Source organism: Xiphias gladius, chromosome 17 (genome assembly GCF_016859285.1).
Source record: "Xiphias gladius isolate SHS-SW01 ecotype Sanya breed wild chromosome 17, ASM1685928v1, whole genome shotgun sequence".
In the NCBI taxonomy this organism is placed as follows: Eukaryota; Metazoa; Chordata; class Actinopteri; order Istiophoriformes; family Xiphiidae; genus Xiphias; species Xiphias gladius.
In genome coordinates, this window is record NC_053416.1 from 19,015,710 (window position 1) to 19,030,549 (window position 14,840).

General features: G+C 38.3%; 2 protein-coding genes and 1 long non-coding RNA gene across 3 annotated transcripts in view; 2 read left to right on the plus strand and 1 right to left on the minus strand.

Moving 5' to 3' along the window:
* The window catches only part of glra4b (glycine receptor, alpha 4b), an 8,408-nt gene extending 5,612 nt beyond the window's left edge, over positions 1-2,796 (plus strand). Inside the window, exons 8-10 of the mRNA XM_040151424.1 lie at positions 1,531-1,689; positions 2,292-2,387; positions 2,524-2,796. Of these exons, the coding sequence (XP_040007358.1) occupies positions 1,531-1,689; positions 2,292-2,387; positions 2,524-2,796 (528 nt within the window). The remainder of the gene's footprint in view (positions 1-1,530; positions 1,690-2,291; positions 2,388-2,523) is intronic.
* The window catches only part of LOC120803090, an 18,630-nt gene extending 10,577 nt beyond the window's left edge, over positions 1-8,053 (minus strand). Inside the window, exon 1 of the long non-coding RNA XR_005709288.1 lies at positions 7,892-8,053. This is a non-coding gene — a long non-coding RNA (uncharacterized LOC120803090). The remainder of the gene's footprint in view (positions 1-7,891) is intronic.
* nufip2 (nuclear FMR1 interacting protein 2) lies at positions 7,135-13,936 on the plus strand. The gene is made up of 4 exons (XM_040151423.1): positions 7,135-7,489; positions 9,339-11,030; positions 12,238-12,270; positions 13,180-13,936. Exons 1-4 carry the CDS (start codon positions 7,342-7,344, stop codon positions 13,230-13,232), a joined length of 1,926 nt encoding a protein of 641 aa, XP_040007357.1. The 5' UTR covers positions 7,135-7,341; the 3' UTR covers positions 13,233-13,936.
* Positions 13,937-14,840: the final 904 nt, after the last annotated feature.

Genomic DNA, 14,840 nt, shown 5'->3' on the forward strand with positions numbered 1-14,840 from the left:
TCTGGGATGATTTCAGGAAGAAAAATTGTCATTGGATTAAATGTGTGCATTGAACTCCTCGAATTTTATTGGAATTATTACCTGTTGACTCATAAGAAGAAACCATCAGTATATATCATTTTCATTTGTTTATTGTTATATGGAGCAGATGTGGTAATAATCTCAAGAAAACAAATGTAAAAAAGGCTATAAAATCAGAGAAGTGAAACTCATATCATAGGGTCAGGCAGGAGATTGATAACATTTGGAACATCAAGGTCCGGTTTTCTGAGGGAAACTGCTTTAAACTGAGCCATGTTAGCTTTTGACCCCAGGTACAGAACTATTTGTTCCAGTCAATTCAACCCAAATTTTATTGATGATGCATTAAGCCCTGATAGACAGGTCTGCAGAAATGGCTAAAAAATGCAGTGAAATAAATAATATCACAATGTAAAAATCAACAAGCAAAAGTCCTGCATTCAAATTTTCTTTTCTTGAATAAAAGTACAGACATAATCTCAGAAAATGTCAAAAGTAAAAGTATTGATTATGCAAAATGGCCCTTTTAGAGTCTTAAACTGTTATTATATATATTATAGTACTGAATTATTGTTATAATTGAGACATTGACATATAAGCAGAATTTCAGTGCCGCGGTGAAGCTTACTGCAATGTTTAAGTGTTATATTTTGTGTTATATTTTATAAGCTGATCATGTTATTTATGTACATTTTTTAAATGTACAAATTGCATCAAATGTAAACACTCATAAAAGTACTTGAGTAAATGTACTTAGTTACTGTTCACCGCTGAAAAAACTAATGAAGAACAGAGGTCATAAAGAAGACAGTCAATGTTTTGATAACTGTCTCAATCTTTTAATGTCAATGGTGGAAAGTAACAAATTACATTTACTTAAGTCCTGTACTTAAGTACAGTTTTGAGGTACTTGTACTTTACTTGGGTATTTCAATTAAGGGCTACTTTATACTTCTATTCATTACATTTCATGAGAGAAATATTACACTTTTCACTCAGTTACATTTATTTAACAGTTACCAGTTACTTTTCATATTAAAATTTTACACACAAAACATATCATCAGTTTATAAAATATAATACATCATAACAGATTGAACTACGCAGACATATGTAAATTAGTTATACTAATATACACCTCCACCTTGACCTATTACAACATCAAAGTACTGCTTACATGTTAATGTACTGATAATAATGATCCAATAATATCAAAATATAACTCTGACAGGGACCATTCTGCATAAAAAGCCAGATATTGCTAATACTTTTGTACTGTTACTTGAGCAAAATTAAGTACTAAGCATTTTATTGTGTAGTTTTGCTAAGTTTACTTAAGTAATACTTCCACTACTACCACTTTTTAATATCAATGAAGATACACAAAGTAATCTGATATATAATTCTTGACATAGAGTTTGTTATTTCATATCATCTTTCTTTCATGTCACCGCCTCAGACTAATGTTAACTGAGTGATTCTAGTGAATTGCTTATCATGGTTTTACAGGTGTCCTATGTGAAAGCCATAGATATCTGGATGGCAGTTTGTCTTCTTTTCGTGTTTGCTGCACTACTGGAGTATGCAGCCGTAAATTTTGTTTCACGCCAGCACAAGGAGTTCTTCAGACTGAGGAAGAAGCTCAAAGAGCAACAGCGGCAGAGAGCTGTGAGTGCAACCCACCCACTCAGCCCCTCGGGCAGCTGTCACCTGCTATTCCCTGCGCCCAGCTATGCACGAGCTACACAACTCAGCTGCATGTTGCATTTCAGCTGGGAAATGCATGCAGCACTGACCTGTAACTAATTCAAGCCATCACCTTACCCCACAGTTTGGCTGAATATTCACAACATCTTGCTGCCTCACTTTGAATTTCATGAGACGAAGAAGAATAGGGGAGACCAAATAGGCTAAATCACCTTTAAAGATAAAATATTTCTCAAATGGAGCAGCGTGGCGGGAGCTGCATGATTCATTAATACCTTCTAATACCACAACAGACAAACCATCTGCTTGAATCCTGTGTACCTATTCATTTGTTGGGATAATGTAATGCCAGCGAAATTTGCTCTGACGCCATCTTTAAGCTGTCTCATTTCACATTAATGTCAGACTTTTATTCACTTTGTAACAAAACAGATGATGATTACTTGTTAATGTACAAGATCTTAAAAGTATATGCAGCACATCATGGTTGCAAACTGTTCCAATCAGTGCAGTCTGTTTGATGATTAAATTCATGTTTCATTTCATGCCCCCCCCCCCATCAGCAGGGAAGTGGTGACAGTAAGCTGAAAGGAAACAACATGTCAGGCAACAGTGCTCCTCATGGGAACGTGGTCCAGCAGTGCAGTGCCTGTGCCAGGGTATGTACTGTTGTCTTGTTCAAGTTAAACACCAGTTGATCACTGGCTCAAAAAGAAAACCGACATCAGTTAAGCTGTTCTATTCTCAATGAGAGCAGATGGTTATTCTGTGCTGTGTTTTTTTTTTGCATTCCAGGAGGAGGAGATGGCACAGCAGGGTTTACTCTTCCAGAGTTTTGGACTTGCACTGTCAACAGGAAGTGCACCAGAAATGGATGCAACACCAGTCTTTGCTGATTTACCTCCCGGTTTGGGTTACTATGACATACGCAGGCGCTTTGTGGATCGGGCAAAAAGGATTGATACCATCTCCCGAGCTGTTTTCCCCATGAGTTTCCTCATGTTTAATGTTCTGTACTGGCTTACATACAAAGTTCTACGGCATGAAGACGTGCAGGCCACACTGTGATAACACAACAACGAGGACCATAATGACACTGGATACGTTTATTTTCACTCTCTTCACTGAAACGTTTACAGGCTGAGAGTCCTCAGCTGAGTCATGCAAGATGTGTTGCGACTGCATGTCCAGTGTCATTGGGAAATTCAATGACATGGAGTCCATCGGTTTCTTTAAATCTTTAATACTTCCAAAGAAATGCACTTTTTATTGGCACTGACGGTTTATACATTACACATCAGTCTACAGTACGTGTGTACAGTCGGTACCTTAACTATATCATTTCAAACTTTTTTGGAAACATTCCTGTATGGGCAGTTACTGTAGCTTCACATGTATTGGACTGCAGCACATCCTTGCTAGGCCTACGTTTTTTTTCTTTTTACTGTGTACTAATTTCACTTGTGCCATGGTCAACAGTGTCTTGAGCCACAGGTTTCAGGTCACACAGACAAAACCTATACAACTACAAGCTGGGATCACATTTTGAAACAACTCTGTTGTGTTTCTCACCTACTGTGCTTTACAGGCCTGGGAATTACATTAATAACAAATATTTACTTCTTTTGTAAGCTGCAGACTTCTAGGATTGAATGCTATTTTTTATGACATGACTATTTTACCTAAAGTAATATTTATCAGTTCAATTACATTTTGAACCCTCTAACAGGAAGCAAGTCTATAATAAAGACTGGGGATAACCTGTTGTTGAAAATGTGTTTCAAATTCAACATGAAGCATTTAAAGCCTAAAGAAGTAAAGGATACACTGTCCAAAGATTTTCAGATGTCACTTTATACTGATATGATGGCAGGGAACACACCTAGCAAAATAAAGTCTATCTTTTATTTTTTTACTCATCTCAAACATCTCAAACGTCAGTTCAAGTCTTCAGTTTCTAACCTACGTACGGGTCAGAGATTTACCTCGTCAAAACTCAATCATTCTGCAAGAGTGAAAATAAGTTAATGGAATTTAAGTGATGAAATATGACGTTATTAGATGATAACATGCTCTGAAGAGTGGTGAAGTATTCCAATTAGTTTCCATTCGCATTAAAATCCGTAGAAATCTTCATATTAAATATATCATTTCAAACTTTTTTGGAAACATTCCTGTATGGGCAGTTACTGTAGCTTCACATGTATTGGACTGCAGCACATCCTTGCTAGGCCTACGTTTTTTTTCTTTTTACTGTGTACTAATTTCACTTGTGCCATGGTCAACAGTGTCTTGAGCCACAGGTTTCAGGTCACACAGACAAAACCTATACAACTACAAGCTGGGATCACATTTTGAAACAACTCTGTTGTGTTTCTCACCTACTGTGCTTTAAAGGCCTGGGAATTACATTAATAACAAATATTTACTTCTTTTGTAAGCTGCAGACTTCTAGGATTGAATGCTATTTTTTATGACATGACTATTTTACCTAAAGTAATATTTATCAGTTCAATTACATTTTGAACCCTCTAACAGGAAGCAAGTCTATAATAAAGACTGGGGATAACCTGTTGTTGAAAATGTGTTTCAAATTCAACATGAAGCATTTAAAGCCTAAAGAAGTAAAGGATACACTGTCCAAAGATTTTCAGATGTCACTTTATACTGATATGATGGCAGGGAACACACCTAGCAAAATAAAGTCTATCTTTTATTTTTTTACTCATCTCAAACATCTCAAACGTCAGTTCAAGTCTTCAGTTTCTAACCTACGTACGGGTCAGAGATTTACCTCGTCAAAACTCAATCATTCTGCAAGAGTGAAAATAAGTTAATGGAATTTAAGTGATGAAATATGACGTTATTAGATGATAACATGCTCTGAAGAGTGGTGAAGTATTCCAATTAGTTTCCATTCGCATTAAAATCCGTAGAAATCTTCATATTAAATATATCATTTCAACAATGAGGTTTAATTCACTTTGTCTGAGACTGTTTTTCTTGGTAGTGGGAACGGCTTATTAGGCTGCATAAGAGCAGTTATCAAAAATATCACTTAACTTGTACCAAATTCTTCTCAGGCCTGCACTATAGGTGTTGCACTGGTGTTTAACAAAGCCCAACTAAGTTACACACTGAGAATACATTTTCTTTGTGTATTTTGTTATAAGAAACGTATAGTGTATCTCTGAAACTCTTTGGTCTTTGGTCAATATAAAATACAGAAATTATTTAATCTGAAATACTGAATGCATCATAGTGTAACTGTTCTTATGTATGATGATAGTTTTTAAAAGTTCCATTCATTTTAACCTTGATATTAAACAAATTATGAGAAAATTTGCTTACTTCCCTCTCTGCAAATGCAACAGCATGTCAGGATCCAAACCCAAGGAATTAGTGAATTAATTAATTTGCATACTTGATAAATTGATATTTAAAATTTCAAACTATGTCTTTCTCTGAGGCCAGAAGCATCTAACAGGCACTGAGCATGTTTTAAATATATTTGTCTTCCCTCTAATACTTTTCTCAGTCAAGGTTATTCTCAATCCTCACTCTATTTTCATATGGTAAATGTGCAAAATGCCACTGCAGCAACTGTCTTTTGAGTTGTTACCATGACTGAAGCTCAGTACCTTACACTACATGGCTTCTTAACATATTGCTACATTAGCATTTTTGTGTGCACATGTCTGGAGACTACATCCATCTCTAGAAACCTAGTCTCATTTTAAAAATAAATCTTATCATAAAATGGAGCTGTCATATTAATATTTAATTTAAATGGTAGCTGTCACATGCATATACAGTAGGAGGAGCAGGGCTACATACATAGGCACTACAAGTCCGAGATGGGCGCTTTTTCTAAATAGCAGTAAAGGGATGTTTTTTGTTTTTTTCCCCCCTAAGAACTGTCAGATTTCTATAGTTGTTAAAGTGAATACATACATCATCAAAGAAATTGTCCCACATAATAAAATTTATCTTGAAAAATGCAAAATACATCTTTATCTTAATCATTTGTTCTGATTCATTAAGCTCGTCTTCCTCAATCAAGCAACTGGAATGGGCTAACCAGAACTCAGCCCATACCAAAGACAGGGACAGAAAGTCAGGAACTTAAGAAGGTTTGTTAAATTTATACGACACCCTTGTTTGAGTACAAAATTAATTTCTCCACTTTGACTGCATCTCTTCCTACAGTCAAAAGACTGTGTATCTCTAGCCACAAGAGGGGGCTGTCGGTTCTCTTATGTCCCACTTGAGCAATATTGGAATAAGACACTTGCCCATATAGTCGAGGTTATATACAGTACAGTATAAAAGGTTTTCCTTTTTTACTCATCCTGAGATGAGCTCATGTAGTTTGGGATTGACTGTTACATGTAGAATTAATAAATTACATTTTCATTTGGTAATTATATGTATGGTGTGTGATATTAATCGGTAAACAAGCCACCCTTTCCTACAAATTTTTATTTAGTTGCACAAGATTTAAATGTACAATGTCTGTATATGTTTTTTTTCCCATTTCTGAAGGGGCTTTGAATAGCTACATGCACTGCAAATGTCAGCCTAGAATATGGCTTTTACACAAAGTAAGTTAGTTAGTCTAATCCAACCTATTAACACACCTATTAACCTATTAAACATGTTAAAAAAATAGGGTGATTTCACTCACTCAGTCATGTCAAAGGACAGAAAATTAATCTGTCCACTGCTCCACCCAAACACTTACTGAGGATAAGTGCTAAAGTCTTTGATATCTTTATGTTTTGTGGTGATGGAATACTTTCCGAGTGACAGTCTCCATGTTTTTTGGATGCTTGCAGAGGGGGATCAGTTTGGAGTGGAACAGAACCCTGACTATTTTCACATGTGTAAGGTGGGAAAAAAAGGTAGATAAGACATAAAATTGAGCAAGCAAGACATATAGCCTATAATATTTATCACAGAAGACATGAATATATGCAATTTTAAGTATGCAAAAAGTGTGTTATGCATACTGCACATTGCCCTTTATTTGCACATCCTTACTGAGTTGGCACAAACGCAAAAAAAAAAAAAAAGCAACAGGAACATTGCCCTACTTTTTCATTCGATATGGGGTAAAATACTTACAAATTAATTAGGAATGTTTGAGGACAGAGGTACTGAATTTGCATTAAGTTGGCTTTCCAGTTTGGGAGTGGGGTTGGTCTCCCCGGGACCCTCCACCAAAGTGTGTCCACCGGCTGGAGACGTGGCAGAGCCTCCGGTCATATGATTTTAGTTCATTCACGAACCCCACCCCGTTAATGCCCACCCTGAATTTTTTTTTTTTTTTTTTTTATAAAGCTTGTCCGTTATTTTATTGTGAAATGTCAGTTTAAACATCAGCCAAGAAGAGAAAAGTCCTGCAAAATATCCCCTGCATATCTCAGCACAAATACTAGACCTGAATTTAATGGTGGTGACCACCCAAAACAGTGCCATTTTTAGACGTTTACTGCTGACGTTTACAGAGGCTTCAAATAGCTTCCGTTTTACACTGGTAGTGATTGGACTGTTCTCTACTTACCACTGAGCTAACATACTGGCTGAGCAAGTCCGACATTCTACACTTCAATGGAGGAACAGCCCAAAGATCGGGCACAAGACAGGCAATATCACCCCCACGGAGAGGACAGAAGCTCTATTCAACAAACAACTTGTCTAAAACATGATCAGAGCCACTTCCAGCGCCAGCATCAGGAAACGCAGACGAAGAAAACAGGTTGGGCCATCCGGAAAAGTTAGCTAACGCTTGCTAGCCTTAGTCAGCTAATGTCAACGAGCCGACTTGCAATAGCTAACTGATGTGAACTCTATCGTGATTGAGGTCTTAGCCTGCTCGCTAGCTTTTAATTCAGACTATAAGCTGTTGGCCAGAATAATTTAAGAAACGTTACAACTGGTGAGTAGCTGGCTGGTTTAACCGATAGTTGGCCACTGAGAAGCCAACCGTCAAGTTAGCTAGTTGGCTAGCTGACGTTGCGTGACAGTTGTCGCTGGTTGTGGTTTGACATATCGGGGATTGACCTTGTGCGCCGGCTTCACCACCCATTTTTCTGTTGGAAACGCAACCTAATCATATCAGAAAATCCCGCTGGGTCACCGTTTGTTCGAAATGCATTACCTGTTATATGTACACTTTGATTCGTCTTCAACACTAGTCAAAGCTTTCTCTTATTCATTTCAGCATGCCTGTTTCCCGTTTAGGAAAACGAGCCGGCTCCACTGGAATGTTCTGAGCTGCCATTTCCTGTCGGCCATGTTAGAATATTACTGCTAGCTAATGCTATTATCACCTGGCTAATAAGGATTTTTAAAATCAAACTACGATGCTTTTCCGTACTGGCATGTAGTGGTTGTATTTTTACGTACTTGGGTTGCGGGTGTTTGGTGGCTGTCTTCTGTCATACCCAACTATTGGTGCCGGGGCGTGTTATTACCAAACGAGCCGCTGGTTGGATGACATTAGCTAACGCTAGCCATCTCTGACAGGCCTGTTGCATGTTGACTAGTCAACGTGAAGCCACGCAGCAGCTTGATTATGACCACTTTATAAAGCTATGGTTTGCTGCAGCTGAACACATACTATAACCATCGACCATGCTGTTGCTCGCAGGTGTGATAACATGTTTGCTTGCCAGTAAGCGAGAAACTGCCTGTGTATACCGAAGTGAAGCGAGGCTGTATGCAGAGGCTTGTGTGTGCTGTTGCGCTCAGACATGAGGGGCAGCAACACTGAATGGGGAACCCCACGTTGACACAGCAGTTCCCATTCCTCTGTGTAATGCATAGACCTATTTATGGTTTATGGCCAGTCCAAATGTATTTATAAATGCTGCTGTGAGCCCTATTCTTACACCTGGCAAAAACTGTTCTTTGATGTCATATGAGATATTCTCAAGGAAGCTTATCAGCCAACAGCCCAGTATGCAGTTGAGTTAAAAAACACATCATAACTCCATAACTTGTTAAATACAGTCAGCACCCTGCTCATCTTGGGATGAGTTAGAAGGTACATTTTCAGGTAGCACTAGAAGCATAAACTGGCAATGGCACGAATATTTTATTCTCTTGTCTCATACTTATCCTGTCTTTTTTTCACCTCTTGGGATAAATGTTTTTGGATGATAATATTAACTTTCGTTTGATAGCTTTCTGGAAAACATAGGCTGCTGTGATTAATTTATCAGAAAAGAAAAAAGTAACTGTGAATTGTTATCAAACTTATGCTGCATATTTCTGGTTCGTGTAGGAACGACCAATTCAGATCTGTGTGGATAGCAGAGGCACATTTTTAATGCCAAATGTGAATGAAATGTGGATAATTCATACTAGGATCAATTCTGAATATTAGTTGTATATTAGCTTGATAGTAGCATCTTAATCATTTCTAAGGTTTTGTGACTTTAAGGTCCTATATTGCTCATCATTGCATCATAAATACTATACCAAACGTTCGGTAGAGTACCCCAAAATTATTTTATGTAAAATCCTTCCTGCAAGGCAGTTCAAAAGAATGATTGAGGTGTTCTGTCATTTCAGTATAAACTGATTTTTGTTTCCCCTTTCAGGCAATAAAAAAATAAACATCAGTGACGAGGAGGGGGAGAAGAATACACATCTGTCTGATACTGTTGGTATGTCGCATCCCCCCAACAGCAATGGTAACAGACACATAAGTAATACAAATGTGAAGCAGAAGTCAACACAAAAGCTGTACACGACTGTTCCAAAAGTGAGCAGCAAAGGATTGGACCATAAGAAGAATATGGACCTTAGAAATGACAAGGAAAAGGCTCTGGATTTGAATCATCATGAGGGCCAACCTTTGGATAAGAAAGACTCTGTGTTGCTTCAAAATGGCGTTGTAAACTGTGGCTTAATTACAAATGGCTATTCTAGCAAGGACAATGATGGAAGTGGTTCCGAAGGTGGATATACTACTCCGAAGAAACGCAAGGCCAGATGTAACAACGCCAAGAACACTGATAATGTGACAAGAGACAAGGAGAAAGACATGCAGCAGGGCAACACTACACAGGAGCCTGGGGCTTTTAATCTTGAGACAGCAGAGAAGGGTGTGACTTCCAGACTCGATGGCTTTAGAGCTGCCCATAAAGTAGAGGCTCAGTCAGCAGCTAGACGGGCTGTTGTGTCGGAGGCTTCAACGAGTGAATCTCAGAGGAAAAGCTCTGATGGCAAAACAGTTGGCACCTTTGGTAAGAAAACTGAGGAAAGGCACAAAGCCAAGCTTTCCTCACCTTCAAAAGAGGACTCCTGGACTTTATTCAAGCCCCCTCCAGTATTTCCTGTGGACAATAGCAGTGCTAAAATTGTTCCTAAGATCAGTTATGCAAGTAAAGTAAAAGAGAACCTCAACAAAGTAGCTCAAGGTGGAGGAGAGGCACTGCCTCCTCCTGTTAGACTGTCACAGGTCCCTATGTCTGCTATGAAAACTATCACCTCAGCTAGCTTTACTAATGGTCCTGTTTCTGGAAATGGAAACGGCTGCCCATCAGTGGGTACCTTCTTTGCTCCTGCTGCTAGTAGTATTCCACCAGCCCCATCTATCCCAAGTGGCGAGAATGTAGCATCTCCTTTAGAAAGTAACTGTAGCTCTACAACCAGTCCTGTAGATGGAGAAGCTTGTGAGCTTAGAAAGTGTACTCTTTTAATTTACCCTTTAAATATGCAACCTGTGCTCCCTAGTGCTCGTCACCTTGACCCACCGGCTGCTCAGACAAATCAGAAAGCCTTGGGAGACATCTTCCAGAATCAGTGGGGGCTTTCCTTCATCAATGAACCCAACCTGGGGCCAGAAGGAGGAAGTGGGCAGGTGCCTGCAGAGGACAAGACTACTGGGGTCACACCTCAAAGCGAGTGTCAGGCTGTTGCAGCCAAGGCTGCCCAGCCCTGCTTTGATGTTAGCCCATCATTCTTAGAGCCTGGCACTTTGGCTCAAGACACTGAGAAAAGGACTTGTGCCCCTTGCAATGTTTCTCATGCTTGTTCTCCTGCTTGTGTGGTGAGTGAGGAGAACAGGCTGAAGCCATGTGGCCAGGAAAAGACAAAAGTTGAGGCCAAGGATGCAGGTTCTGCTGCATTGGCCCTCAGTAAAGACAACGGTGCTAAGCCTGCACAGGGCCAGCTAACCACTTTGCTGTTTGGCTCATCTAAAGAACAGGCTCACTCTAAAGACACTGGCAGAAGGTGTAGCTGGGGGTCCTTTGATGTTAAAGCTGCTGTCACTTATCACACTAAAGGTAATTTTAACTATCTACTCTATTTATCAAATTATTTTTTCTAACCATTAAAGTTGTAATCCTTAAGATTTCATTCATTAGCTGAAATCTGTGTTTATTGGTGGTAACAGCAAATGCCGTGTAATAATACAGCAAACACTTCATGAGAAGCTGTTATTTCAGAAATACAACAGAAAAGCACTTTGTTTATCTTCACAGTGTAACAAAAAACTTGCATGATTTTAGTAGTCAGCTAATAATTGCAATTGCATTCTGATTTCACGTTGAGCAAGGCATGAGTGGTTTTTCAAATGAGGCAGGGCACTGTAAAAGGAGTGGTTACCTTTCTCAGAGGTTGGAGGTGTGTAGCCTGTGTCCTGCAGCTCTACATCTAACAGTTCACTGTTGTTGCTCCCATTTGTTTCATCGTTGCCCTGCAAATAGTTAAAAATGATCCGCTCACAGAAAATGTAGAAAATGACCCTTTTTTTTTTTTTTTTTTTTTTTTTTAAATAATTAAGTGTTTATTCATTTTTGTTGGGCAACCACAGTTAATTAACATAACACAAAGAAAAATTCACATTGCCCAGGAACACCCAATCCCTCGCCACGCCTGAACCTGAACATGACGCACGACCAATCTTGTACGAGCGCTAACCTCAGTGACACATATATTACACCTTTTGTGAGTGCTTCACAATAACAGCCACCCTGTGTTGCAGCAGTTGAATGCTTTTAATGAAGCATTAGGTTTGCATTAGCACTAACTGAATACAGCTCTGATTTGACTGTTGAAGAGTGAAAAGCAAAGAATAAAGCTGATATTGATGAGATAAAATTATAAGCCGCAACACTGGATTACATGCGGCACCATTTCCTGAGAGTCTTTCGTGCATGTGAAGGCAATTTGAATCCAGTGCCGGAATGGTGGATACAGCCATTAACAATGAAAAGAGGTAGTTACAGAATGTAAATACATTGAATGGCTATTGCAGAAAAATGCAGCAGTATCAAAAACAGGGTTTTATGAAGATATTAAGGATTATAACTTTAACCACTGTCATGACTCAGGAGAATTAATATGCCCAATGTATGAAAGAATAAATCAAGAAATAATGTTTGAATATGGCTTTTTACTATTTTTTTTCTTTTAGCTTTTCTGAAAATATTCTTCATGACCAATTAATGCATGTGCTGAAATAATATGTATTTTGTTTTCCTTCAACAGAAATGGAATCCATTTTCAACTTACAAAAACAAGGTAAATTAAACCTAATGGTCTTACTTTTTCCTAACCTCCATTTTTAGAAATGTTTAGACAGTTCAGTTTTGTCAACAAGAATTGGATCAAGAAATATAAGAACAAATTATAAAAGGGAAAAAAAAAATTCTTGAAACGTATAATTTTTTTGACTTTCAGGTTACTTACTATATATTAGAAAATGTAGTGACTGGAATTATACTTACTCGTCAGATGGAGTAAGATAGTTTGGTAATAGTTGGCCCATGAAAGTTGCGTAATCGTAATTTTTTTTTGTGTGTGGTTTCAATTAAATTTTTAGCATTCATGTATATCCATAGACTGACTTTTAGTTCATAAATACTGGTAACCCGCTTAGGAACATCCTGAAGATTGTTTACCTAACATCTGCACAAATGCATGTGCACAAAGACTGCATTAATGCCTTTGACATGTCCGTAGAGAACAAACAGCTGTACATGACTAACATTACGTAAGAGTAAATCATTGAAAGACAAAAGGACACATTTGTTTTATTGCTTAACAGCAAACAAAAGCAACCAATGGTAATCACCAAAAGAGACACTGCTGAAGTTACTGAGTCTGATATACTGCTGATGGATGGTCCTCCAAACTGTCTGTTGATATCAACGCAGACATGAGTTCAATGATGTTTGAACATCATTGAACTTTGATTAATACAGCTGAGTTTTGTTTTTTTTTTGGACATGTTGATACTAGTGTCAGTGTTATTCCAGAGGTATACCAGTATTTAACAAAAGAAGGCAAAGTTCTCCTAGGTTTGCCTAAATAATATTCTAAAACTGGCAAAATTGTGATTTAAATCCGTAAATTTTCTTAATGTCAGTAAGACTGGGATCATGTTGAATAACCACACCTTTTGCCTCCTGTATTTTCCCTCTGCTGTAGATCCAAAAAGAGTAGTGGCTTATGATGAAACCAAGGATGGACCTGATCAGTGAGGTAGATGGTCTACAGTACTTACCTTCTTCTCTTCTGGGTGCTGCAGTTATCTACCTTGGACATCATAATTCCTGTTGGATAGATAAAGAGACAACTGTGAAACATTGATAGTTTAGCATGACAGATTTTCCTTGGAATCTCGGGTGGAATAACGGACTTCTGTGGGGGCATCAGACAAACACACACACACACACACACACACCCACACACCCACCCACCCTCTGGAGGGACGTTAAAGGAGCTGATCGGTGCCTCTCCAACATGATGAATGGACACTTGCAACTTAAGCTGTTTGTCTCATGGCTCTTTAAGGATGATGTTCGGGAGTTCAACAAAGGAAGGTGTCCAGGACTGCACCTCCCTAAGCCTTTATCCTGTTGAACTGCGGCAGCCTTCAGTCTGACTATGGAATGCCTCAGTCATTTTCTTTCTTCACGCATTCAAATGAGTTCAGTGTAGATATGTTAGACGTTATACATACACATCTGTGTGCAAGCTTGAATTCATCGTGAACGAAAGGAGAACACATTTTGCAAAGAATGCCTTGAAGTTGTGGAATAAGGATCTTTGGAGTCCTGTTAAACTGTAAGTTAAGTGGAAGCTCATAGGTGAGGCCCCATCCAGGAAGGGAGAACCTTGTCTTAAACCTTTACGGGAAATCAGAGCCCGGTAATTACAGTAAATGCTTGCTTTTTCTTTTATACTGTTTTGTCTGACCTAACATGAGTGTTATCTGCACTGCAATATGACCCCAGAGCACAGGTACAAAAGTGCCCAATTTTCCCCTTCATTTCATTGTTTATTGCAGATTTAGCTAAAGATTTAAAATCAGGTCTCTGTTAAAAGCAAAACCTTTTAATCTGTATGCTTTTCATACATTTCATGTAGATTATCAGGTGAGTGCAGACTGTCCTTAAATTCAGATTCATATACCTGCTGATATATGAATTCTGGGTTTAGGAATAAACTAGGTGACAGGCTGTAAAGTAAGAGACATTTCTTCCAAGGTTTTCTGTGTTTTGTGCTGTTTTTCTTCAGCAGCAAGGCTCAGGATGTCCATACAGATTATTTTGCCTGCATTTCTGTCTATCTGTACTCCTCTTGTCAAAGGAACATATGTTGCATTTTATGACTTTTCTTTTTTTTTTTTTTTTTTTTTTGCGCCTGACTCAGCATTTGGTCTTTTATTTTCGGTCTTATGGCATTGTATTTTTTGCATGTTTACTGGTGGAAATGAATGAGTCACAGGTCACTGTTCATCGCCACACAAAGATTACAGTAACACAACAACAATTGCAATACTAATCTAGGTTCCCCGACAGGCCACTTTGTCAAACTGTGTTGAAATGTGAAGATGAGTTGTACTATTATGTTTTACTGTGGATAACTTTTGCAAACCAGTGTGCAATAACACCATGTGATCCATAGAGTGTGTGAAATGGGTTATATGGAGCTACAAAATCATTACCCAAGATTCTGGTGTGGCCCGCAGTTAATTTGTTAGAAATATTTAAGGTGCATTTTTAAGTTTATTGCACAAGTGAATTTTTTTTTTTTTTTTTTTTTTTTTGGCAAAACTGTTCATGTTGTAAGATCTAATTAAATCT